The sequence below is a fragment of the Rhipicephalus microplus genome, chromosome 3 (genome assembly GCF_043290135.1).
Source record: "Rhipicephalus microplus isolate Deutch F79 chromosome 3, USDA_Rmic, whole genome shotgun sequence".
Taxonomy (NCBI): Eukaryota; Metazoa; Arthropoda; class Arachnida; order Ixodida; family Ixodidae; genus Rhipicephalus; species Rhipicephalus microplus.
The window spans coordinates 142,401,855-142,427,675 of record NC_134702.1 but is presented as its reverse complement, the minus strand read 5'-3'; the positions used below and the strand labels follow the sequence as shown (position 1 = coordinate 142,427,675).

Sequence of the window (25,821 nt, the reverse complement as noted above, 5' to 3'; positions counted from 1 at the left end):
TAGGTGTTGTACTGCCTCAATGAGATCAAGGTATCTAGTTTTTTTGTATGCAGCTTATAGCTTTTTTGTATGCAGCTTATAGCTAGCACACCACCATTTCTGTTTTGCATTGGTACAAGGGTATACGGGCTTACGAAAGTTTACTAAAATGAATTAATTATGCCCATTTAATGTTGTTTCATTAACTACACTAAAGATTACGTCTATGCACGGTAGAGAGAAATATAAGAGAATAAAAAAAACGCTTTAACATATGCTAACGTACCACGGCTGTATCGGATGGTTGCCAAAAAGGGATGAAATTCGCTTTGACTACAGGTGCATTATAACAATACATACAAAAAAACTTGAAAAAAAGTCACCATAATATGTGAAATATTTAACATTCACTAGAATGACCTATGCAATAGTATATCGGGCTAGAAAGGTGAGACCACTACTTCTGAACAAACTTGTATGGTATCCTGGTGTCATAGATTAAGGTTTTGTAAATGATTGGCTTTAATGTTAACCGAAAACATTCCGTAGTCAGACGTCTACATGAGCTGTAGAAAATACTGATGTGCTACCTTCTTGTCCATCACACTTACGCTTCTTGCTGGCGGCTCCCTCGATGGGGCTCTCTCTTCTGTTTACGGGTTGTATCCACAACACCACTGAGAACTCAACAAATGTAATAAAGAAAGTTTTAAGCGAGTATGAGATTTTTCATGAAAGAAGCGTGTCTTAAGAGAGGAACACATAAGCAAGATAGTCTTTTGGTGCATTAGGGGTCTGGCGTCCCTCAGGTCGACAGAGATGACAGCCTCAGAAACTGACGAAATGACTGTACTGAGTGTTAGCAGTATACGGAATGTTCGAGGGGCATATGGCTCGGCTGGCGAGCAGTAATTCGGCTAGGAGGGTAAGTGAGCAGAACCAATTAAAGACGCTTTCGCTGGCATAACCGGGCCTGGCCGAGTTAAGTCTCAGCCAATTTTTTGATAAGGTGCTCTGTTTCTGGGCTTATCGGACAATGGCATAAAAGAATACATTTGCACTTGCGTTTTACAAAAGCCACATGTAAACGAACAAACATTGCTGGTGCACATGGAATCTTTGTCTGAGAAGTTTGGTGTCGGCTAGCAACAATTTTCAGTTGTAGTGTTATGTCCTTCGACTGTAATTCATAACCAACGGTTGTAATTATAACCAGTTGTAATTTATAATGGGCAGATGTTTAAACTGTAAAGAAACACAATCGAACTGCCACAGCGCCTCCTACCCAAAGCTTTTGCCTTACTTTTGTCACATCATTTGAGAACAAGCGAATAAGTAACATTTAAAAGGCTTGTATTGCAACGTGTTTGTAATGCTGGCGAAGGCAGCTATTGGTGTATTCAAAAAACGTTTTCTCGGTGGGTGAAAATGAGCCCGAGAAAGGAAACATCGAACAAGCCATACATGCTGTACACAGATGGCAGAAAACAGAGCATCGGCCGTCAAAAATGTGATATGCGGGGAAGTGTGCCGGCATTTATACACGTGTCTTCGAACACTCGAGCCTTATCGAAGGCGCACCCGTGATCTCTCGAATAAACATGACTATTCGCGCCTTCATTCCAACAGTAACTGAATGAGTGGAAGCAATCACTAAGTTTTTAAACAATGTGGTGAATTTTGCACCGAGCATCAGCCCGATCACATCAAAAGAAAGTAGCAAACACGCGTAAACTCCTACGAAAATTCCTACAAAGAACACGCCGGCCTCAGACGCTACCTTTCTCGGTGGGCCCGTTTTCTGCATTGTGGGCTTTGTGCTTTTATGTCGACAGTGAGCTATGTATTGGGAATCTTTCGCTTTAGGTGCGCAATTGCTCGGAATCCACTTATAATGAAAATACGCAGAATCCACTCTGCCAGCCCGTCCGCCTTCGCCGATGCCATTGGCTGCGGACAAAACCAGAGCTCTTCCAAATGCTTCACCAATATGCCGCTGGAAATCGTGATGGAAGCCGGACGACTCTTTCCTTTGGGGCCCTACTACGAATCCCGATTCTTGCCGCAGGCTCCATGGCATATGGCCCGCCGTTTCAACATCATCGAGAAGCAGGTGGGTGTATTTTATACCTATACTTACTGTAGTAAAACCGACGCAGGCTTTCAAACTGATAAAATGTGGTAGCAGTTACAGGTACCAACCAAATTGGATTGAAACAGACAGATCACGTGGTGGCAAAAAAGTCACAGCTCTACCGCTAAGGCGAACGCGAGAGCAACACATCGGAAAGGCATGCGCAGAATGCCAAGAAGATTAATACGTGCCCCACGTTTCGCACGCACAAATGACGCACGAAATGTACTCATAGGTACAGATGAACTTGAATAGGCGTCTGAGTTGTTGCTTCGATGAGTCTGAAAAGCGTGCCCTTGTTACTCACGGAGCCAGTGCAACGATGCAGGGATATTTGTGTGCCCAGTAACTACAACAGAATCGTTCCGGTGAAAGCCCAAGGCTAGACAAGATATACGATTGTCCCTACCGCAAGACAAGCGCAGGTGTGATTGTCCACCCTACCCCCTCTCCGTGGGGCTAAGTACACGTGGGAATGACAGAGAGAGAGAGAGAGAGATTGACTTTATTTAAACATATCTTGAGGAGGCTGAGAAAGGGCCACTCCGACCCTTAATTCAACCTGGAGGCTCCGCCCGGGATGGCGCTGGCAGCCCGGGCCCTCTGGAGCGCCTGTAGTTGCTGCTTGTATTCGTTGCTCTTGAGGACTTCCTGCCAAGCCTGTTGGGTATTCAGTTGTGCTGCGCTGTGGGTAGGGCACAGCCAAAGAATGTGTTCGCAATTGCAACAGGGATGGTGGCAAAAGGAGCATGTGGGTGGTGGGTCGGGGTCGACTCTTTGTAAGGTGGACGTTCTTATGTACGAACGTTTTTGCAATCTTCTTAGAGTTAGAGCTTGTGCTTTGTTAAGTTTTGGGTGCGGTGCTGGAAAGGCACGTCTTTGTCCCCGGTAATGTGAAGTGATCCTTTTGTATGTGAGTGCTTTGTCCTGGCTGCAGAGATTCTCGTACTGCTCACTCGTCGAAGGGTTGCTATCCGCGGCGCGGCGTGTGAGCTCACGCGCCAGGCGGTTGACCTCTTGGTTCGGATTGCAGTGGTCGAGTCCCGGTGACTGTTCCATGTGGGCTGGAAACTAGGAGACGTAGATTTGAGCTTTCTCTTCTTTAATAAGGGTTTCTTTGCTCTCGTACTTACTTATTGCGTTGACGGTGAAATTTCCAGTGCTGCTAGCTACTAGCCCAGCCGCGAACGTTCGTGCCGCCGTCTTAGAGTCAGTGTATATTGTGGAGTACGCTTGGCAGCTCTGCAAGGCTAGCGCGATCGCCATTTCCTCTGCTTCGTGGACATGGCTTATTTGGACGGTTGCCGTGTTTATGAGTTTTCCGTCTATATAAACGAACGCTATGGCAAATGCCTCTCTGCCGTAGTAGCGGGCGGCATCTACGAATAGCGCGTGCAGCTGTGTTTTTTTTTGCCTTGTTTATGAGCGCCCTCGCTCTGTCCTTCCTTCGCCTTTTTTTGGACGTTGGGTGAACGTTGCGGGGGATTGGCTCAACTGTAATGTGTTTCCTCACGTCATTACCGAGTTGGGTTCTTTTCTCTGGTTGAGAAATGGGGCAAATGCCTGCGTCTCGTAGGGTGACATGGCCTGCCTGCGTCAACGACGGGCGTGTGATCTGTGCCACTCTCTGAGCCTCAAAAATTTCTTCGGCTGTGTTATGCAGACCGAGCTGCTCGAGTTTCTCGTTGCTCGTGCTATTGGGCAAGCCGAGTGCCGTTTTCAGTCCCTTGCGGAGCATGGAGTCGACCTTTCAGATTTCAGCCTTTGTAAGTTTCAGAAACGGGAACGCGTATGCTACGTTACTTGCGAGAAAGGCGTGATACGCATTCACGATGTTGTCTCCTAGGAGGCCTGCTCTCTTGTTGCCGAATCTGGCAATGCCTCTTGCAAAATTGTTCGTGCTTTTTTTAAGGCGCTTAAGTGCTTCCTTTTTGTGGCCCTACTTGGCACTTAACGTTAGCCCTAGTACATTGCCCGTATATACTTGCGGTATCGTTTGGTTGTTCTCAGCTTTGAGCAATACTTGATGCTCATCTTCGTCCGAATTTCGTTGAGGGTGAAAGGGCGTTAGAGTATATTTAGTGGGGAGAGTGCGAGTCCAGTTGGCTTAAGAAATTCTTGGGTTGTAGTCAGTGCTTGTTGAAGGATTCCTTTCAAGGCACCATATGAGTGGCCCCATGGGACCCATATGGTAACATCATCCGTGTATATGGCATGGTGCACGGATGGGATTTGAGCAAGCTTCTCCGACAACCTGTGTATCACCACATTAAAGATCAATGGCGAGAGCAGTGACTCTTGTGGAGTGCCGATATTTCCAAGTCGTTCGGGTTCGCCACATTGTTCTCGTATGCGTATGGTGGCGGTTTGGTTCGCCAGAAAGGCTTTAATGTAGTTGTATAATTTCTCGCCTAAGTTCATGTGTGATATTTTACCCAGTATGTGTTCATGTTTTATGGCGTAAAAGGCCTTGGCGAGGTCCAGGGGTCATATGGCTTTGGGCGTGTGGAGGAGCCCGTAACATGTGTATTTTCTTAACATCAACATGGCGTCCTCTGTGGACAGTGTCCTGCGGAAGCCAATAATGTGCCGAAATAGCCCATTGCTCTCAATGTGGTCCATGATACGGTTGAGTATTGCATGCTCAACTACTTTTTCAACGCAAGATGTGAGTGATGTAGGCCTTAAGCTTTCGATGCTCAGCGGTTTCCTGGTTTCGGGATGAGCGAAACCTTGGCACTACGACATTCTTTTGGCACGGTACCCGTTTCCCATGCCTCATTTATCTTTTTATAACAATTATATTTGCTTTATCGTCTAAATTCCATAACAGTTTATTGTCGATGCCATCTGGCCCTGGCGCCGATCTGCCATTGAGTTGCTGTGGAGCGTACGGTATTTCAGCTTCGCTGAATGGTTCGTCTAGCTTTTCTTGCGGTCGACCTCGATATGAAGGATTTTTGTTTTCTTAGGCTAGTGCTTTGCTTTCCAGTGGGAGATATTTTTGGCATAGCGTTTTGAGGAGAGCTGGGATTCACCACAATCCTGGACATGCTTGTGCACCAATCGTTTAATTTGCAGCTGGGTGCCGCCTTTGGTGGGCTTGTCGCTTTCCGCCATAGGGTGTTTGAGCTGCCCCCCTTTGCTTCCCCTCCGCATTTCGCCATCTGCTTCGTTACATGTGTTGTTCCACTGCTGGGCGCAGAGCGTTTTGGCGTGAGAATAGATTTCGCTGCAAAAGTCCACGATTTTTATGCGTGTCTGTTGAGCTTTTTTTTACGCCAGGCTTCGTTCTAGTCACGCTTTTTCTGCAGCAAACTGGCCAGGTGAGAGTCCATGGCCTGAATAAATTCATCAGTGTCAACTTCTTTGGTGACCTCATTTGTTGCCATTTTTAATTTATTTAAGAGGACTTCATATGATAGTTCTGTACTGCCCTTCTGCTTTCTTATTCTACAGAACTGGTATCAGTCTTTGATTTTGAATTTTCTTGGCGCTTTCGCCTCGTTCTCAGCGGTAATTTCTAGGATGCAGTGGTCGCTACCAACGTCGTCGGCGAGGTTATCCCAGGTAGCTCTGACGTTCTTGGCGAAGGTTAAGTCAGGCATTGTGTCCCACTGTACCGAATGACCTCTTCTTGAAGGGAGGACAAAACTGTTTATAAGCTGCAGGTCCAGCGCATTCGAACTTTTTGCTAACTTGGTGGTGCCTTTGCCTTCGCTTTTAATTATACTCACTCGGTGCTTCTGGCGTTAAAATGACCCGCTACTATGAGTGGACTGTCACCCACCATTTTCACCGCTGAGATAAGCAGTCTGTCGAAATCTCTTTTCTTATCTGATGGAGGACTGTAAACATTGAGCACAAAGATGCTTCTTTTAACAACCCTTTGTGATAAGATTTTCACCAGGACCGTTTCGAGGCCTTTTTTTTGTATACAAGGCGTCCCTTTCGGCGAACATTATGTCCTTCAGGATGAAGGTAGCCACTCATCGCGTCTTTTTCTGCTCGGGGTGCAGTGTCGGCCTGGCTACCCTGTACCCCTGTATGCCAATGCTTTTAGCAGTTTTGCTTCCTCCGCATTCCTGTAGCAATATTATATGCGGCTTCTTTTACAGGCTAGCAATAGTTGTGTTTGTGGTGCTTTGCGTTTCTGAAGCTGGTTACAGTTCCACTGCCAGATGTTAATCTCGTTATGGTCAGCAGCTATTTTGGCTTGGTAGCTTGTGTGCGTCGCGGCTCGTTACCTCCGCGAGATTGCGTGCTTTGACTGGTTAGTCTTTAGCTCGAGAAGCTGTTACCTCCGCGAGATTGCGTGCTTTGACTGGTCGGTCTTTAGCTTGAGAAGCTATGCTCGGCACGCTTGCCGTAACCACTGGTTTGTCCGCTCTTAGGTTCTGAGGAGCAGCAGTCATGGGTGGGTTGGCTAGCATCTTCTCTAAGCTCACGAACCTCTGGTCAACTTTGTCAGTGTAAGCCTAAAAGGTTTCCATAAACTTGGCAAGCGTGTTCGCCAACATATCAATTTTGTCGTTGAGTTTAGTTATCGCGGACTCGGGATTTGTCAGTGGGGCTTCTTTATCGCTCGAGACCATCTCTATCTCCTCCGTCGTGTCGCTGTCGTTGTCTACGGCTTTGCGTTTGTGTGTGTTGTGGATCGTTTGTCGTAAGCGTGTTGTCGGTGGTGCCGGTGAGCTCGACAGGTTAATTTTGTGGCCACTCTGTAATCTAGCTATAGAGGCCCGGAACTCTTGAAGCTCCTTCTTGAGGGCCCTGTTTTCTTGCTCAAGCGCTAGAATACGAGAATCGGGAGCATACTCTGGCTGTGCCTTACCTTTGGTCTGGCTACTTGTGCTTCGTGATGCACCTTTAACCCTGCTGATCCAGCAGCCATTGTTCGGCTGCTGCTGCTGCGTGGCTCCGGTTCTCGTTATCAATTGGGATCTGGAGCACTCCCGAGATGACAGGTGGTTTTTGGATCCCGACAGGGTAAAGGGTGCCCCCCGGAATGAGAACGTCATCTGGATCGAAAACGCCTTCTGGATCGGGAATGCCCTCTGGATTGGGATCTACCCCTTGAAGAAGAACAGTGATGGACGCTCGAGGCGTTCTCCCGTCCCGGTACCTGGTTGTGGCAACGTTCCTTGAACATGACAGATGTTGGTGCGTCTTGACGTTGTTGTGCTTGCCACTCTTGCTTTCTGCGTCTTCTTCTTCTTCTTCTTCTCAATATGTAAGGGTTGTGGAAGCGTCTTTTGCATTCGCGATCTGTGGTGGTGTGATTGCCATCGCAAAGCTTACATTTCGGCTCGCAGTGATGCACACCGTCTTCTTGTAGCGTTTCACCACAGTTGTGACATTTATTGCTCGTTGAGTTTGTGTGCCGGCAAACATCGGCACGATGGCCGACCCCTCCGCACATCCTGCAAACATTGACTTGTCACTTGTAGAGCGAGCAGAGAACCATGGCAGTTCCGCACATCATTGTGCTCGGAACGCGCAACCCGTCAAAGAGGATTGCGACCACTTTGGTCTTTTAGGCGTGAATACACATTATAAGCGACCCCAAACCATCCACCGCCGTCGGCGGCGTCCGCAGTCTTCTCTCTATCTTTAAAAGAAAGAGGACTTGGCGGGCCGCAGCGCGACGCTCTACCGAATAAGCCACGGACGCGACGCTGATATCGGTGTCAGTAACGCGCCTTATACCCCCTCCCCGTTCGCTCGCTCCTCCGCTCTCCTCGCTCGCTGCAGCTGCGCGCGCACCCCTCTCTCTCGCGTACCCGCCTTCTTTCTCAGTCTCCCGTCGAGAGCGGGTCGTGAGGGGAAGTAAAGTTAAAATCTGTTGGCATTCGCCAGTGAGTTAACGTAAACTCCCCCGTGTGATCAAATTGCGATTCCTAGGAACCATTACACCATAAAAGCACCATAGTGTGAATAATAAATATAATAGTGCGAATTAATAAATACCCCTCATAGCATCACCCCGTATATTCGCACTTAACCATGTTCACCCTCGGGGAAATGTTTGGGAGTTTTTTAATGCGTCTTGCCTCTATGGCTGTGGGATTTCAGTCATGCACAATCAGGCGTTTGAGCGTTGTGTCGTCAAGGGAAAGGTCAACGTTCTTGGTCGCGCCCTTGCATGTATTATCGGGTGCGGCCTCGTATGCGGCAACTTCGAACGAGCCTTGATTTGTGTGTATAGTTTCTGCACGTTCACGTATGATGTAGCATTATTTTGGTGCGGCGTAGAAATAAAAATGATGTTTTGCATATTGTTGGGGCAGATCGTGTCCTCCCGTGCTTGTTCGTCGGTGATCTGGGCAGCCATGATGAAGGCTCTCGCCAGCAGAATGAGGTCGACTCCGGCTACTTCCAATCCTCCTCTTGGTCTCATGATTACCCTGATCTGGTCCTTGGGTAGACGGGGTAGCCTGGTAGCGGATACCACACGATGTAGCGCCGATTGACTCTTTTTGACGCTTCTGCGGTGCTTCAGATGGTTGTGGTGCTCGACCGTCCCAGCGGCCAGCTCCTCGTTCGGTGGAGTCGTCTGTCCTAGGCGTCCCATGGCGGTGGCCTATCCTGGTCCGTCGAAGACTTCCGCGCTCACTTCCATTCCCTCCATGGTTATGGTGGAAGGCATTTCCAGTGCCTGGGTGTCGGCTGGGACGTACGGGGGATGATGCAGTAGCTGCGGCTTCTGGACGAGCCCTTGGCTTCGTCTAACGGCCGTACTCCTCGCCAACCCGAGGTGTGGCTAGGATCAGTGGGGACCCTCGCCGCGTCGCAACATTAAAGTCCAAAAAGTTGCCTAAGAGTTCACTCACCGCCAAAAACGACGTCTCCACTGAAACCGCAGAGCTTGCTTGTTCGAATAAGCACAAAGCCAAGTGATTTTGGAGCAAAAAAAGAAACGACCGAAAACATTTAGAAAAGCGGGAGCCGACGTTCTCACGTTCACGCTCCTCGGCGCCACTTACTCATCTTGCCGTGAGAATGAGAGCATGCGCCGGCATGTCGGGACGATGTGGCGACGCACTCTATCCACCACCTTGCCGGTAAAGCTGAAAACACGATAGTCCCCTCCCCCCCCCCCGAGATGCCCGTCAACAACAGTAAGTGGTAGATATAAATAGCTTGCCGTTTGAACGTTGAAGGAGGTGCTCCTTCGTGGCTCTGTGGTTAACAGCTCGCACCAATAATTAAGAGGCCCCACGTTCAAAGCCGCGTGTCGGAGCATTCTGAATAATTTTGTTTTTAGCGTTTTAATATATATTAAAATACGTATATATACACGGTGAGTTATGGCAAAACCGATGCCGACGTTGACAACAGTGGCAACATACAGCCGAGAGTGGGCATATATTTAGTATCGCAACAAAATAACAAAACTGAATGGTCATATTGGAACGTAGTAATGATGACACAGAGAAAATGCAATTGACTTTGATCTTGGCTGATTCTGCATTACGGGACTGATCACTAAAAGCATATAACAAATTTTCACTAATCTCCACGCCTCCTCGCTGTGCAAACGCATTGCGAACATTTTTTCTACGTCCGGCTGGTTGAAACATTGTCTAGGCCGCTCGGCTGCTGATCCCAAGGTCACGGATTTGATCCCGGCCGCGGCGCTCGCATTTTGATGGAGGGGAAACGGTAGAGCGCGTGTACTGTGCGATGTGAGTTCACGGTAAAGAATACCGTGTGTTCAATATTTGCGGAGCCCTCCGCTACGCCGTTTCTCATATTCATACCCACGTTATGCGACAAAAAACCAAGATAGTATTACTAATTTTTTCACCTTTCAGACTTTTGAGGTCTGAAAGATGAAATCCACTTAGCAAACTACTGTCTGCTAAGTGGATTACGCTGACATTAAAGAGGGTCCTCCGGAGCAAACTACTTAAGACAGTGGATTTCAGAGTAACTTGTACAACCTTTGAAAAGCAGTGGGGGTCACATGCCTTCTAATTGCGGAATTCCGCCTGCTATTTCATGGCGACGTGGGACAGGCAAGGCTTCCGAGCTAGCAGCTGCCGTTCTATAAAAAAATAATAAAGGGATGCTATGTGTGCCTGCTAAGTTGTAATTCTGAAGTAGGAATATTTTGTTTTCGGAACCCTTTAGTCGAGCGAAAATGTCATTTTAGAGGATAGAGCAAATAACTTTGCATACGGATAGTTCTCACTATCAAGTCCATTCTCTTTTTCAAGTACTTGTCATTCTCAATGTACATTCGACAGGCGGGCTGAACTTGCAGTCAGGCGTCGAAAGAACCATTATATTTGCACGGGATTAGCTACATAAATATCTAAACTTGTTATAAAGCTCTCTGAGTATATTCTCTCCAGGGTACTCATCATTTGCCTCAGCCATTCAAAAGTAAGGGCCTCATTCTAAATACAATCCTGTGGTCATCGGTTACATAAATCGCGCATTAAATGAATTGTGAGGAACACGAGTCTCTGGTAAGCGGCAATGCCAACACTCGCTCGGCTCGCTTGTCTGGCGCTGCTGGTCACTGACGTCCTTCTGGACGGCACTCTTTTCTGACTCGCTTTGTTTATTTGTAGAGTCGATACCGCCAATGATCTCTTCTCAGGTGAGAGGCACCGCCAAAACCAATACTCCGGCGCAGTTTGGCGCAATTTGCATCAATTTTATTACAATCGCAAAATAAATTCAATTGGGCGAACTTTGGCACATGAGGCCCAGGAGCGTAATCACTGCTTTTGTAAAGCCCCACTTCGACATCTTTCTTTACAGCCAGCGATTCAGATACGCCTTTCTACTCATGCTATATTATTTAAGTCGGCCTCGGTAGTTTCCACAGGAGCACACGTACACTGACCGATAAATATTGTGCGCTTGCTCACAACCACTCTTTTCACGTTTTTCATTTGTACATGGCTCTGACTGAATGAGTGCGGTTTATCGTCCCAAAACCACTATATGATTATGAGAGACGGCGTAGTGGAGGGCTCCGGAAATTTTAGCCACCTAAGGTTCTTTAGCGTGCACGCAAATCTGAGCCCGTGGGCCTACAACATTTCCGTCTCCATTGGAAATGCAGCCACCGCAGCCGACATTCGAATCCGCGACCTGCGGGTCAGCAGCCGAGTACCTTAGCCACTAGACCACTGCGGCGGGGCTGTGCATGGCTACCCTGATCTGGTCCTTGGGTAGACGGGGTAGCCTGGTAGCGGATACCACACGATGTAGCGCCGATTGACTCTTTTTGACGCTTCTGCGGTGCTTCAGATGGTTGTGGTGCTCGACCGTCCCAGCGGCCAGCTCCTCGTTCGGTGGCGTCGTCTGTCCTAGGCGTCCCATGGCGGTGGCCTATCCTGGTCCGTCGAAGACTTCCGCGCTCACTTCCATTCCCTCCATGGTTATGGTGGAAGGCATTTCCAGTGCCTGGGTGTCGGCTGGGACGTACGGGGGATGATGCAGTAGCTGCGGCTTCTGGACGAGCCCTTGGCTTCGTCTAACGGCCGTACTCCTCGCCAACCCGAGGTATGGTTAGGATCAGTGGGGACCCTCGCCGCGTCGCAACATTAAAGTCCAAAAAGTTGCCTAAGAGTTCACTCACCGCCAAAAACGACGTCTCCACTGAAACCGCAGAGCTTGCTTGTTCGAATAAGCACAAAGCCAAGTGATTTTGGAGCAAAAAAAAAACGACCGAAAACATTTAGTAAAGCGGGAGCCGACGTTCTCACGTTCACGCTCCTCGGCGCCACTTACTCAGCTTGCCGTGAGAATGAGAGCATGCGCCGGCATGTCGTGACAATGTGGCGACGCACTCTATCCACCACCTTACCGGTAAAGCTGAAAACACGATAGTCCCACCCCCCCGAGATGCCCGTCAACAACAGTAAGTGGTAGATATAAATAGCTTGCCGTTTGAACGCTGAAGGAGGTGCTCCTTCGTGGCTCTGTGGTTAACAACTCGCACCAATAATTAAGAGGCCCCACGTTCAAAGCCGCGTGTCGGAGCATTCTGAATAATTTTGTTTTTAGCGTTTTAATTTGTATTAAAATACGTATATATACACGGTGAGTGACGGCAAAACCGATGCCGACGTTGACAACAGTGGCAACATACAGCCGAGAGTGGGCATATATTTAGTATCGCAACAAAATAACAAAACTGAATGGTCATATTGGAACGTAGTAATGATGACACAGAGAAAATGCAATTGGCTTCGATCTTGGCTGATTCTGCATTACGGGACTGATCACTAAAAGCATATAACAAATTTTCACTAATCTCCACGCCTCCTCGCTGTGCATACGCATTGCGAACATTTTTTCTACGTCCGGCTGGTTGAAACATTGTCTAGGCTGCTCGGCTGCTGATCCCAAGGTCACGGATTTGATCCCGGCCACAGCGCTCGCATTTTGATGGAGGGGAAACGGTAGAGCGCGTGTACTGTGCGATGTGAGTTCACGGTAAAGAATACCGAGTGTTCAATATTTGCGGAGCCCTCCGCTACGCCGTTTCTCATATTCATACCCATGTTATGCGACAAAAAACCAAGATAGTATTACTAATTTTTTCAACTTTCAGACTTTTGAGGTCTGAAAGACTAAATCCACTTAGCAAACTACTGTCTGCTAAGTGGATTACGCTGACATTAAAGAGGGTCCTCCGGAGCAAACTACTTAAGACAGTGGATTTCAGAGTAACTTGTACAACCTTTGAAAAGCAGTGGGGGTCACATGCCTTCTAATTGCGGAATTCCGCCTGCTATTTCATGGTGACGTGTGACAGGCAAGGCTTCCGAGCTAGCAGCTGCCGTTCTATAAAAAATATTAAAGGGATGCTATGTGTGCCTGCTAAGTTGTAATTCTGAAGTAGGAATATTTTGTTTTCGGAGCCCTTTAGTCGAGCGAAAATGTCATTTTAGAGGATAGAGCAAGTAACTTTGCATACGGATAGTTCTCACTATCAAGTCCATTCTCTTTTTCAAGTACTTGTCATTCTCAATGTACATTCGACAGGCGGGCTGAACTTGCAGTCAGGCGTCGAAAGAACCATTATATTTGCACGGGATTAGCTACATAAATATCTAAATTTGTTATAAAGCTCTCTGAGTATATTCTCTCCAGGGTACTCATCATTTGCCTCAGCCATTCAAAAGTAAGGGCCTCATTCTAAATACAATCCTGTGGTCATCGGTTACATAAATCGCGCATTAAACGAATTGTGAGGAACACGAGTCTCTGGTAAGCGGCAATGCCAACACTCACTCGGCTAGCTTGTCTGGCGCTGCTGGTCACTGACGTCCTTCTGAACGGCACTCTTTTCTGACTCGCTTTGTTTATTTGTAGAGTCGATACCGCCAATGATCTCTTCTCAGGTGAGAGGCACCGCCAAAACCAATACTCCGGCGCAGTTTGGCGCAATTTGCATCAATTTTATTACAATCGCAAAATAAATTCAATTGGGCGAACTTTGGCACATGAGGCCCAGGAGCGTAATCACTGCTTTTGTAAAGCCCCACTTCGACATCTTTCTTTACAGCCAGCGATTCAGATACGCCTTTCTACTCATGCTATATTATTTAAGTCGGCCTCGGTAGTTTCCACAGGAGCACACGTACACTGACCGATAAATATTGTGCGCTTGCTCACAACCACTCTTTTCACGTTTTTCATTTGTACATGGCTCTGACTGAATGAGTGCGGTTTATCGTCCCAAAACCACTATATGATTATGAGAGACGGCGTAGTGGAGGGCTCCGGAAATTTTAGCCACCTAAGGTTCTTTAGCGTGCACGCAAATCTGAGCCCGTGGGCCTACAACATTTCCGCCTCCATTGGAAATGCAGCCACCGCAGCCGAGATTCGAATCCGCGACCTGCGGGTCAGCAGCCGAGTACCTTAGCCACTAGACCACTGCGGCGGGGCTGTGCATGGCTCTCTTAAGGCTCCTTAGAACCCAGGAAGCTGATAGTGATAAAGTTGATTGCTGATGTGACGTGCGTCACCCTACTGGTGTCATGACTTGTAGAGAAGTAAATGAAAAAAAGAAAGGTGCATTACTGTAATAAATTAGGTGAAGCTTAGTAAAATATTTCATAGAGTTCAACACAACAACTTTGTTTTGATTATAAGGAGCGCTGTAGTGTGAAAACACATTGTGATTACCTCGTGCTTATCAATGTGCATGTATATCTACGCACTTTTTTGTTCTCACGCTGCTGATTCAGCGACAAACTGAGCCCTCCTCTTTGACCTTAAAAGCTTTCACGACGAATGAAGGGCATTTAGGCATCGTATTTTGCAGAGTAAATTATTCTTTCGCTAAATATTCATGCCTTAATGTGAACGAAGCGTTCGAAATACTCTTTCAAAACTTCAAGAGGGTTGTACATACTCGTCCGAACCTTCAGGTTGTACTGGGAACCGTGCTCAACGAGGGTTCTCCACTGGCTGAAATTCTTGCTCGTGATGGCGACGGCTCTGACGCTTCCATGCGTGTGGCTATACAAGAGCTACTCACCTCATGCGGCGTAAACGATTCAAGCAAGCTCGTAGATTACTACTCGTCTGAAGCATGGCCAGGTCAGCGTGGTGTCAACCTTTCCTGGACTCACCGGCTTCTGGGTGATGTCTTCTTTGAGTGCCCTGTGCTGAGTTTCGCAAACCACCTCAGCGCCAGGGGGAACCGCGTGTACGTGTACCGATTCGACCATAAGGTATACTGCTCTGTTTTACTCAAACGAAATCGTTTAAATTGCGTTTGAACTTTAAAGGGGCCTTGAAACACTTTTTTGAGTAACCCTGGATATAACTTACTGGAAAAGCGTATTGCCTCATAAATGCAATGCTGCAAAAATTATAAGAATCCGTCCTGTACAAGTAGAGGTACAAAGATTTGTCATACGCTGCAATCGCATTTTTTTCTGTCGTCCAGACGAAAGCGCTGGAAGCTAAGCAGGGAGGAATGGGAGGGGCAAACAAAAAACGTCACGCTCACCTCGTGATCTTGAGCACTTTTTCTTTTGCATTGAATACGCGGCTCTTTCAGTGCGATCGCGCGCGCACGCATGAACAACGACTTCTCGCGGCGATTTCTGCAACAACCGAGCGTGCCTTGTTCAAATCAAATAATGGCTGATAAATGGGTCATATAGGTTTGATTTTTGGGCATATTTCGTGATTTCACGAGGGAACAGAAAAAAATTTTTTATCTGACTTTGATAACTCATTGCGAATTCTAGGCCGCGTGCTTTGCTATAACATTTGACTCGCGTGTTCTTGGGAGCCTCCACTACCGACAGGCAGCGCTTTCTGACCATGCTAAAAAAGTGTTGCAGGGCGCCTTTAAGCACCCTAGCATGTAAAGCGTACTTGTCGTGAGTGTAGTATAATAGGTCAACCAGTGAGCTCTCTTCAGCTATTGGGAGTATTAATTAGACTGACCGTGTCTTTCCACGTTAATCTCAGTTATGTTTAACTACTGCTGATTACACTTAATCGAGCTTAATTAGGCTTGCGTCAGTACATTGGATTATCTTCGTAAGCTTGGCTTCCTTAGCTTCACTTAGTTTCACTAGATATTGAAAGTGAGTTGCTTTGATTAACTGAAACTAACTGTGTTAGAATTCAGCAGATTTAATTTTGCTCAAAATAATGCAGAAATACCATGCTAAAAATGCTTATTTGCATTTGTAAGTACTTAAATCTGCTTTAATTATCTCAATTAGGCTTAACTAGAGTAATGATAATATATAGAACTAAACTATTGCAAGGTGCTTCGTGGTAGTTAGGACTATTCCCAATGAGTGTTCTTAGAATGCCTTTTAATCAAGCTGAACTTAGTAAATGGTAATTAGTACCCTCATGAGCCTCGCTTCTCTAGCTTCGTTGGTAACTCGACATAAATAGACTTCCGGTATGTATGGCGTATTTAGAGTGTCATGTTCTTCTTATTTGCCGGTACCGCTCTTAGCTACGCATAGTAATATTCTGCTAAACCTTGATTCAACTGGGCTCATCTAAGCTCAATTTGCTTTAGCATGGCAACAGCAAGCTGTGCTAATTACTATTAGTTCTATTGAGCTTACTTGGGCTTGGTTTAATTAGAAGATATCTAAACTTAGGTAGGGCCAGTTAGGTTTTGTTTTTTACATACGATGACTAATTCAAACTAATGTAAACTTAACTTGATTAACGCGAAAAACAAAAGCTGGACTGAGTTTTCTGGTGATTCTACACAATCCTGTTGGACAACTTGATGATAATTGGCAAATACCTGCTGTAAAAATTTGGCTGATACCACGTACTATGGGGAGAGAGAGAGAGAGAGAGAAATAGAGAAGAAAGGCAGGAAGGTTAACCAAGCTTGGCTCGGTTGTCTACCCTACACCTGGGGAGGAGTAAAGGAGGAATAATAAAAAGGAAAGAGAAAACAAGATGAATAAGAAAGAGATGGATGAAAAGTGAACTCGAGACTACACAGCACTGTTTCACGCTGTCCTTTCACAAGCACTCGTTAAGTCCGGTGGTCCATATGAAGCACTACAGGGCTTTCGTGGCTTTGCGCGTATGCGAAACCGTCGGCCAAGGTCCCAGGATATTCTTTTCTGTAAGCGGTCGTGAATCCAGCTGACGTAGCTTGGCTTCCATAATACGTCATTGAGAATCGTATGCTGGGCAATGGCATAAAACGTCCCCAAGCGTCTCGTCACCGGCGCAAATGTTGAATGCCGAACTGCTCGCCATTTCAAGGAGACAAGAATACGCATTCGTAAATGCAACGCCCAATCTCATGCGACCCAGCTTCTCGATCGGCTTATGATCAAGACCTGCGTACGCCCATACCACTGTTCAGAGCGGACGCTGCAAGGCGACTACTGTCACTTTCTCGCCGTATAACTATTGCACAATGGAATACACCAGGTTTTTCCAACGCGCGCCTGTATTCGATCGATCCAAACTTGCAACTTAGTTTGCTATCCGGGCTCTCGCGACGCAATGAAACATTGCTGTGTCGCGCGTACCATGGAAATCGACGTTATGCGAAGCATGTGGAGGGAACGTGACCGCGTTGTGATTTGTTTTATGAAGTTACACGTCCTAGAATGATACTTAATGCATGTATAATAGTTGTGCGTGTATACATATGCTGAAAAGTTGCAGATGTTTGTATAAGCAGTTGTTTGCATTTGCGCAACGATGCCAACAGGAACATTAGTATTATGAAAACCAGGAGCGAGAAGCTGATAAGAAGCGTTGGTGCTTGCGAGGGTGGTAGCTCTAGATACTGCGACATAAATCAATTTCAGCGCATGGCACTTAACTACAAGCAACGTTAACGCGACGTGAAGGCTGTATCATAGGAGTAAATATGTAATGTTTATAATACTGGATTGTCCAGCACTCCAACCTTAATTGACGTTTCAAGAACATTAAGGTCTATTTGAAAAGTAGTTCCGAAACCCAGCGGGCATCCGTGGTAGAGTGCTTGATAGCCACGCAGAATGCTTAGTTTCAATTTCTGTTGGACCCGACATTTATTCTTCGCATTTGTCGGGGCAGCGCCACTGGTGTTAGGTTTTTCTTAACGCACACGCGTTAAAATCGAGTATTTGTGCTCTCGTCGTTCCTGCGTAGATACTAAGATTCAATGACCTGAGGCACATACCTGCATATCAGTGGCACAGGTTTGCGGGTATGGCACACTGTTTGGCGGGAAGTTAATAAGGAGATAATGGGGGCTAGTTGATACATTTTCATGCTTGTGGTGCGCTCCAGGGTAAGGAAAAAAAACAAAGATGGCACAGAGCGATGGCAATCCAACTAATTTATTTTGATCGCGAAGATACCTATGTGCGGGAAAGAGACAGGAGGGGGATTCTGTGATATAAAAACATAAAAACGGAAACATATCCGGGCGTCAAACACTTTCGTTGTAACGTGTGGAGAGTTACATATGCAGTGATATGGTTTCTTTTAAAATATAATTCCTTTCTGAGAGAGGGCAATCAAGGGAGTTATAATAAAGAACGGAGACAGTCAAAACTGTTATCCGAGACCAGGTAGGAGCGTAGGCCTAGCTAGCGAAATCAGCGACAGTGCGGGCCGAGTGTCTCGTGCTTAGCACTGACAATGTGTTTGCCGAGATTGCATGACCCACTACATTCATCATTACATATTTCCCCCTCGCTGAAGATGGTGCCAAGTAAGTGTTCTAAGGTTTCGTGAGGACAAGTGGTTCGTGATATGGTTTGAGGCGATCCACATGTACGATTTCGTGGCCTTGGCGACGCAGGTCTACAGTGGCCGTGAGGGGTTCGATGAGGTAGTTAACAGCGGAAGTTTGTTCTATGACGCGATAAGGTCCATGGTACCTGCTGACAAACTTTGTAGAAATACCAGGAGCAGCACTGCGGGGCACCCACAGCCAAACAAGAGAGTTCGGCGAAAATTGGTAGTTGAACCGTTCATCGTCGTGACGAAATTTCTGTAGCCCTTGTTCTTGTGTTGTAAGGGTGCGAGCTGATTGCCGACATTCTTCCGCATACCGCGCGGCTTCGGAAACTGGTGGGCTTTCGGATGAGTCAGTTCGGTAGGGGAGAATGGTGTCAATTGGAGATGATGGTTCTCGACCATAAAGTAAAAAGAATGAAGAAAAGCCTGTCGTCGCTTGAGGTGCCGTGTTGTAAGCGTACGTTACGTAAGGAAGGATCAGATCTCAGTTGGATTGGTCGGAGGCGACATACATAGAAAGCATGTCGCCAAGATTACGGTTGAAACGCTCGGTCAAGCCATTTGTTTGTGGGCGATATGCGGTAGTACAGCGGTGAATCACATGGCATTCTGCAAGAAGTTCTCGAGTAACATTCGCGAGAAAGACACGGCCTCGGTCGCTCAAAAGTTCACGTGGAGCGCCGTGACGCAGAACAAAACGTTGCAGCAGGAAAGACGCAACGTCACGTGCCATCGCGGCTGGTAGAGCGGCCGTTTCTGCATATCTCATGAGATGGTAGATCGCTACAATAATCCAGCGATTCCCAGCTGATGTATATGGCAGAGAACCATAAAGGTCTATTCCAACCCGGCCAAATGGTCGCGCAGGGCACGGTAACGGCTGCATTGGTGCAGTAGGACGGCTAGGATCATGCTTGCGGCGTTGGCACTCTGTGCAAGATCGAACGTACTTTTGAACGAATGCGTACATGCCGCGCCAATAAAATCAAAAACGTAGCCTGGAGTAGATTTTAAACAAACCGACGTGCGCACACTGCGGATTGGCATGGAAAGCAGCACATATGGTGGCGCGGAGATGCCTGGGTATGACGAGTAGCCATTTGCGACCGTCAGGGTGGTAGTTGTGGCGATAAAGTATTCCATCACGGATGGCGAAGTGAGAAGCTTGCTGGTGTAGCGCTCGAGATGGCGTGTGGGCGAGTGTTTCAGATAGGTAATCCATCAGGGAAGCAATCCACGAATCTTTGCGCTGCTCTGCAGCCGTGTTGATGGGTCCTGATAGTGGAAGGAAGTTGTCTTGGATGGAGACACTCGCAATAACAGTAGAAACAGGCGAACGCGAAAGAGCGTTGGCATCGGCGTGCTTCTGGCCTGAGCGATAAATGACGCGGATGTCGTACTCTTTTAACTGTAAAGTGCATCGTGCGAAGCGTCCTGAAGGATTCTGAGGGAGGATAACCAGCACAGCGCGTGGTGGTCGGTAACAACATCGAAAGGGCGGCCGTATAAATAAGGCCAAAATTTTGTAATGGCCCAGATAATCGCTAGGCATTCTTTCTCAGTTACCGAATAATTTGCTTCTGTTCTTGTAAGAGCGCGACTCGCGTACGCAACAACATATTCTTGGTAACCAGGCTTTCGTTGGGCGAGTACAGCGCCAAGACCGACACCACTAGCATCTGTGTGGATTTCTGTGGGAGCGCTTGAATCAAAATGACGCAGTATGGGTGTTGTTGTAAGCAGTTCACGGAGCTTCGCAAAGGCACTGTCGCAAGCTGGAGACCACGCAGATAGATTGAGGTCTCCTTGAAGTAGGTCTGTCAGAGGCGCCATGATCGAGGCGAAATTCCGGACGAAGCGGCGGAAGTATGAGCAAAGCCCAATGAAACTACGCAGCTGCTTGAGAGACGCGGGCCTCGGGAACTCGCGAACAGCACGTAGCTTAGCGGGGTCAGGAAGAACGCCATCCTTCGACACGACGTGTCCGAGAATGGTCAGCTTGTGCGCTCCAAAGTGGCACTTCTTCAAGTTGAGTTGGAGGCCTGTTGCAGAGAGACAGCGTAGAACCTGTTCCAAGCGACGAAGGTGCGTGGGAAAATCAGGCGAGAATACCGCTACATTCTCTAAGTAGCACAAACACGTGTTACATTTGAGGCCTCGTAGGATAGTGTCCATCATGCGCTCAAATGTGGCCGGCGCATTGCATAGCCCGAATGGCATCACGTTAAATTCGTATAAGTCGTCTGGTGTAACAAAGGCAGTTTTTGGCCTATAATCCGGATTCATGGGCACTTGCCAGTACCCAGAGCGTAGATCAAGGGAGGAGAAGAACTCTGCGCCTTGTAAAGAGTCGAGGGCGTCATCGATTCGAGGCAAAGGATAAACATCCTTTCGTGTTATTTTGTTTAGGCGACGATAATCTACGCAAAAGCGTATCTTGCCATCCTTCTTTTTAACTAAAACAACCGGCGACGCCCAAGGACTGTTTGACAGTTGAACGACGCCTTGCTTTAGCATGTCACCTACTTGTTCATCGATGATACGGCGTTCAGTAGGCGAAACACGGTATGGTCGCTGCCGTAGTGGTGGGTGATTACCTGTGTCGATCTGGTGGCATACGGTAGAAGTTCGACCTAAAGTAGCGCTGTGACTGTCAAAAGATGGTCGAAACTTGTGAAGGAGGCTCAAAAGCTCACACCTCTGTTGTGGGTTGAGGCCTTCGTCGAAGACACGGTTGAAAGTGTCGGTAGTGGAATGGTCATTCACCGAACTACAGGAGAGGGCGCCGACTTCCGATGATTCATCAGGAACGTCAAGTGTTGCGATGGTTTCGAATGACTCTATCGAACCAATACATTCGCCTCGAAGTCGCGTAATCGTGAATGGGAACGGATTCTCCACAGGCACGGTGGTCGCACCACCTTGAAGTGTAACGAGAGCGGTTGGGAGTGGTGATAGGTGGCGATGAACGAAAGCAGCGGAAGGCGTGTAGAATGCGGTAGCGTCGACGACGGTGGAACACGACACAGGTGCGAAGACAGTAGCGCGTAGAGGGATTTGGGTGTCGTCAATAATGATGAACTTCGCGTCAGAAGGACGATTGTGCACTGGTAGCGCATCACCAAGGGGACAAATTCGACTTCGGCACGGGCGCAATTAATGATGGCTTGGTGATGGGAGAGAAAATCCCAACCTAAAATGATGTCATGAGAACAGCGCGGGAGTACTACGAACGGCACTGTGTAGGGCACTCCTTGAATTACAAGTCTGGCAGTACACGCGGGTACAGGCTGCACAGGCTGTGCAGTGGCAGTATGAAGACATGAACCCAAGTAAGGCGTTGTCACTTTTCGAATTGAACGGCAAACTTTTTCGGCGATGACAGAAATATTGGCACCAGTATCAATAAGGGCAAGTACGGGTACACCTTCGAGAACGGCGTTAATTAGATTCGGCGGCGAACGAAGAGGGCTTGTGCTTTGCGATGAGGACGCAGTTCTTGCCTCGGGAACTGCGTCATTTAGTTTTCCGCGTCAATTGTCGGTGGGCGTCGGCGCATCGGGGAGGGCGAGCGTCGTCGTGGAGAAGGAGATCGGCGATCAGGAGCTGGTCGGAGGCTAGGACGAGAAGCGTACAATTTGTGGTCTGGGGTCTATTGAGTATATGTGTAATCGTTCTCATATGGACGTAGGTTTTCACGTGAGTGGAGTGGGTGGCGGCGGCACAGACGTGTGACGTGCCCAGGTAGACCACACGAAAAGCAGATCGGTCGGTTGTCGGCAGTGCGCCATGGATCAGGGACTCGGCGGAGGTCGTGGCGACAGGGCAGCATAGGCACTGGTGGCGGTGCTTGGAACGTCTGTGGTCGTGGTCGTGCTGCTGCTTCGGCGTACGTCAATGGTGCATTGACTGGTAGCACCAGCTGCGGAGGAAGGACCTCAGACACTTGATCTCGAGTTCGTAGAGTAGGGCTAAGCGGTGCACTGCGCTCCGGTAGGCCAGAGATGAGCGAGAGTTGGCGGGCAACTTCTTCGCGCAAGAAATCTTTGATCTGTGAGAGGAGGAGGGGGTCTTGCAGGGGAGTTAAGCCGGACATCGATTCCTGATGTGGGACAGCACGGCGGGTGACGAGACGTTGCCAGCGGAGCTCATCATAGCTTTGGCAGAGCTCGGTAACTTGGGCGACAGTAGCAGGGCTTTTTGAAATGAACATTTGGAAAGCGTCCTCGTCAATACCCTAAAAATATGCTTGATGCGGTCCACCTCTGTCATGTTCACATCGACGCGTTTGCACATGTCAATGACGTCTTCTATGTAACTTGTAAAGTTCTCACCAGGCAGTTCAGATCTCGACTGAAGGCGCTGCTCCGCACGAAGTTTGCGGACAGAAGGACGACCAAAGACTTCGCTGAACTTTGCCTTGAATGCTGTCCAGGTGGGAACGTTGGTCTCATAATTATGAAGCCATAGGTGGGCAATACCACTGAGGTAAATGCCGACAGTGGCCAGTCTCGTGGCTTCGTCCAATTTGTTCAAGACACTCACGAATTCGCAAGTAGCCAGCCAGTCGTCGACGTCATGATCACCAGTGCCGTAGAATATGGGAGGATCCCGCTGATGGACCGCGCCGGAGCACACGATGGCCTGGGAAGCCCTAGGAGGAGGGCTTGTGGCAGGTGCAGTGGTCACGACAGCAGGTAGAGTCCGGCTTCGCAACTCCAGGATTGCAAGGAGACCTCGCAAACTCCACCAAATATAATAAAGAACGAAGACAGTCAAAACTGTTATCCGAGACCAGGTAGGAGCATAGGCCTAGCTAGCGAAATCAGTGACAGTCCGGGCCGAGAGTCTCGTGCTTAGCACTGACAATGTGTTTACCGAGATTTGCATGACCCACTACATTCATCATTACAGAGTGCTCACAAGTAAGAACTCTGCCCTCATCTTGAGAGAACTTTACGCGATTTGTCTCTCTCATATTTTGGCTAAATGTATGGAGCAAACCACCAGTGCTTTAGGGGAGCCGGAAACCAACGTTAATGGTGCAAGCAGATACAGTGTGTGTGAATTCTTGTTTTTTTTTGCCATGAACCTATATGTTGCCTTCTATGACTCAACAGTACGAATAATGTTTTTCGTGTACTAATACAGATGAATATTCGTGACGAATAACTTTGCAGCCATCGTTTACCAAGTTCCACGGCCAAAGCGGAGCGTCCCGTTTAGAGGACATCGAATTTCTGTTTGGCACGCTCATTCAAGATGGCATCGGAACATTTGAAGAGACGACGCTAAGCAGCAGCATGATGCAAATGCTTTCAACATTTATTCGTAACGGGTATGTAATAACTGTTTACTTACCTTTTGAAATGATCGGCGTCGTCTCTCAGCCCTTAGTAAAAAATAACCAAGCAATACCGAATTCGCACACATTCAAAAAGCCATTGAGATGTGACTTTATGCCCCCGAAGCCAGTGTTATACCGGAGGTAGGTACATGCTCAGTAGACACGAATGGTCAATTAAGCACTTGTTTATACGATCTACTCCACCGTGTTGGTGCAGAGGTTACGGAGTTTGACAGCTGACTGAAAGGTCACGGGTTCGATCCCAGTCACAGTTGTCGCATTTTCTAGGAGATGAAATTAATTTTATTTTATTTACATTTTACCTACATCGCCGTAAGGAATTACATAGTGGAGGTACACATAATAATTTGACTACATAGTTTTCAATCAAAACAATAAATGCTAGAGGTCCGTGCGCTGTGCTATGTTAGTGCACGCTAAAGAACACCAGATGATCAAAATTTCCGGAGCCGCACACGGCGTCTTTCGTAGTCATGGCGTAGTTTTGAGACGTTTACTCACAAATATTATCATTGTGTCAGGGAAAGTCCCTTTATGTCGTAGACGATGATCATCTTACACCAAAATGAGGAATTGCTTTTTCTAGCCTATGTTCCACAAGATGTGCCACTGAAATCAAGTTTCTGGTCTAGGTAAGTCTTCTAAGAAGGCGCACTAGTCACCATCACAAGGTGCGCGCAATTTCGGGGTAACGCACCAGAAGGGAACAGAACTCCAAACGTGCGACAACTGCCGCTCGTAGCTTTGAGACTGCTTGAGTAAGCTGTGATATTTATATGAGGACGAGGGGACGTTTTTTCTTGCGTGGTATCAGCTGCGTCAGATATGACTCTAAACAGATTAGGAGGTTGCGTGGAGCCGCCATTCAGTGGATAAAGCTGCAGTTTTATAACTAGAGCAGTCCGAGACTCAAAGAAAAAAGTTGACCTTAGTGCTTTCTTACACTGAAATGCAGAAATGTATATTTATTCAAAACACCTGAACAGCATTTTTTTGTCTGAGTGTTCCTTGGAAAAGCGTATAAACTGGCAACAGTGCAGTTTCTTAAAATGCCGCAGAACTTGCCATGGTTTTTTACTCGTTGGTTGTATCACGATATCAATTTACAGTCTATCGTGACAGTTTCAATTTTTCTGCAGGTCTTTACCGAGGGTGGACGGAGACGAGTGGCCACTTTATGAAGGAGAAACGAGGAAGAGGGTTTCCATTCGATCCGATGGCTTGCGTATTCTTCCGGGAGACACAGTCGACAAATGTTACAGACTGTACGAATCATTTATGCCGGAGCTGATGTTCAACGCCCCAATTTAGGGATGAAATCACTGGCAAACGTTGTTATGCAGATGTGGGCTACATCATTGACTTGGACTGTCAGACCCAATGTGATGTTCAACATTTGGTGATAATTGTTTATATTATTTACAAGGCTCATCTGTACGATTGTTGTCTGAGGTGTTTAATAGAACGATTTTGTAATCTCTTAATATACACAATAAATAAGTTTTTAACTTTAAATGTATACATCAAATCAGGAATTCCGCAAGAAAAGCTACTACGCACCTGGAAAACCACCCTCGATTCTTCTTGGGACGTTCCGGAGCCTCGCCGCTACCATCTCATCTTGAATCTGCGGGAAAAAACGGTTTTTCTTCACCGAAAATCAACTGTGAGTAACACGTGTATCCGCCCTATGGGGGCTGCCATGTTGACAGGGGACTTTGGCACCTGCCGCCTCGTGCTCAAAGATTGAATGAAAAGGCAAAAGATCACAACAAATATTGGTAATAATATTAAATCATGCAGAAGGAGGATTTCGGGCTCTGAGCTCAACCTTACCAGTTTCTGACCGGTGAAAACAAACCCACAAGCAATTTTTTCCACCTTATGACCATATGGGGGCCGCCATCTTGTGTGGGACGAAGCCATTTTTAGGACAACGAGTCATATCTCGGCTTTTACACACCCCAGGACGACAAATCAGGTCTCAATTGAGTCGCTAAAATCCGGAGATAGCCGGAGAAAAAACCGCAAGCGCCCAATTCAACTGAGAGCGTCTGTCACACAGGTCCCGTTAATTAGGGAGGCGATCGCTGGGCTAATCCCAAGGGCC

At 47.4% G+C, this 25,821-nt stretch overlaps 1 protein-coding gene across 1 annotated transcript in view; it reads left to right on the top strand.

Moving 5' to 3' along the window:
* Window positions 1-25,226, top strand: part of LOC142803377 (uncharacterized) — a 28,434-nt gene extending 3,208 nt beyond the window's left edge. The window contains exons 2-4 of the mRNA XM_075888495.1: window positions 1,888-2,092; window positions 23,524-23,681; window positions 24,851-25,226. Coding sequence (XP_075744610.1) covers window positions 1,970-2,092; window positions 23,524-23,681; window positions 24,851-25,022 — 453 coding nt within the window. The 5' untranslated portion in view covers window positions 1,888-1,969 and the 3' untranslated portion in view covers window positions 25,023-25,226. The remainder of the gene's footprint in view (window positions 1-1,887; window positions 2,093-23,523; window positions 23,682-24,850) is intronic.
* The last annotated feature ends 595 nt before the right edge of the window (window positions 25,227-25,821 follow it).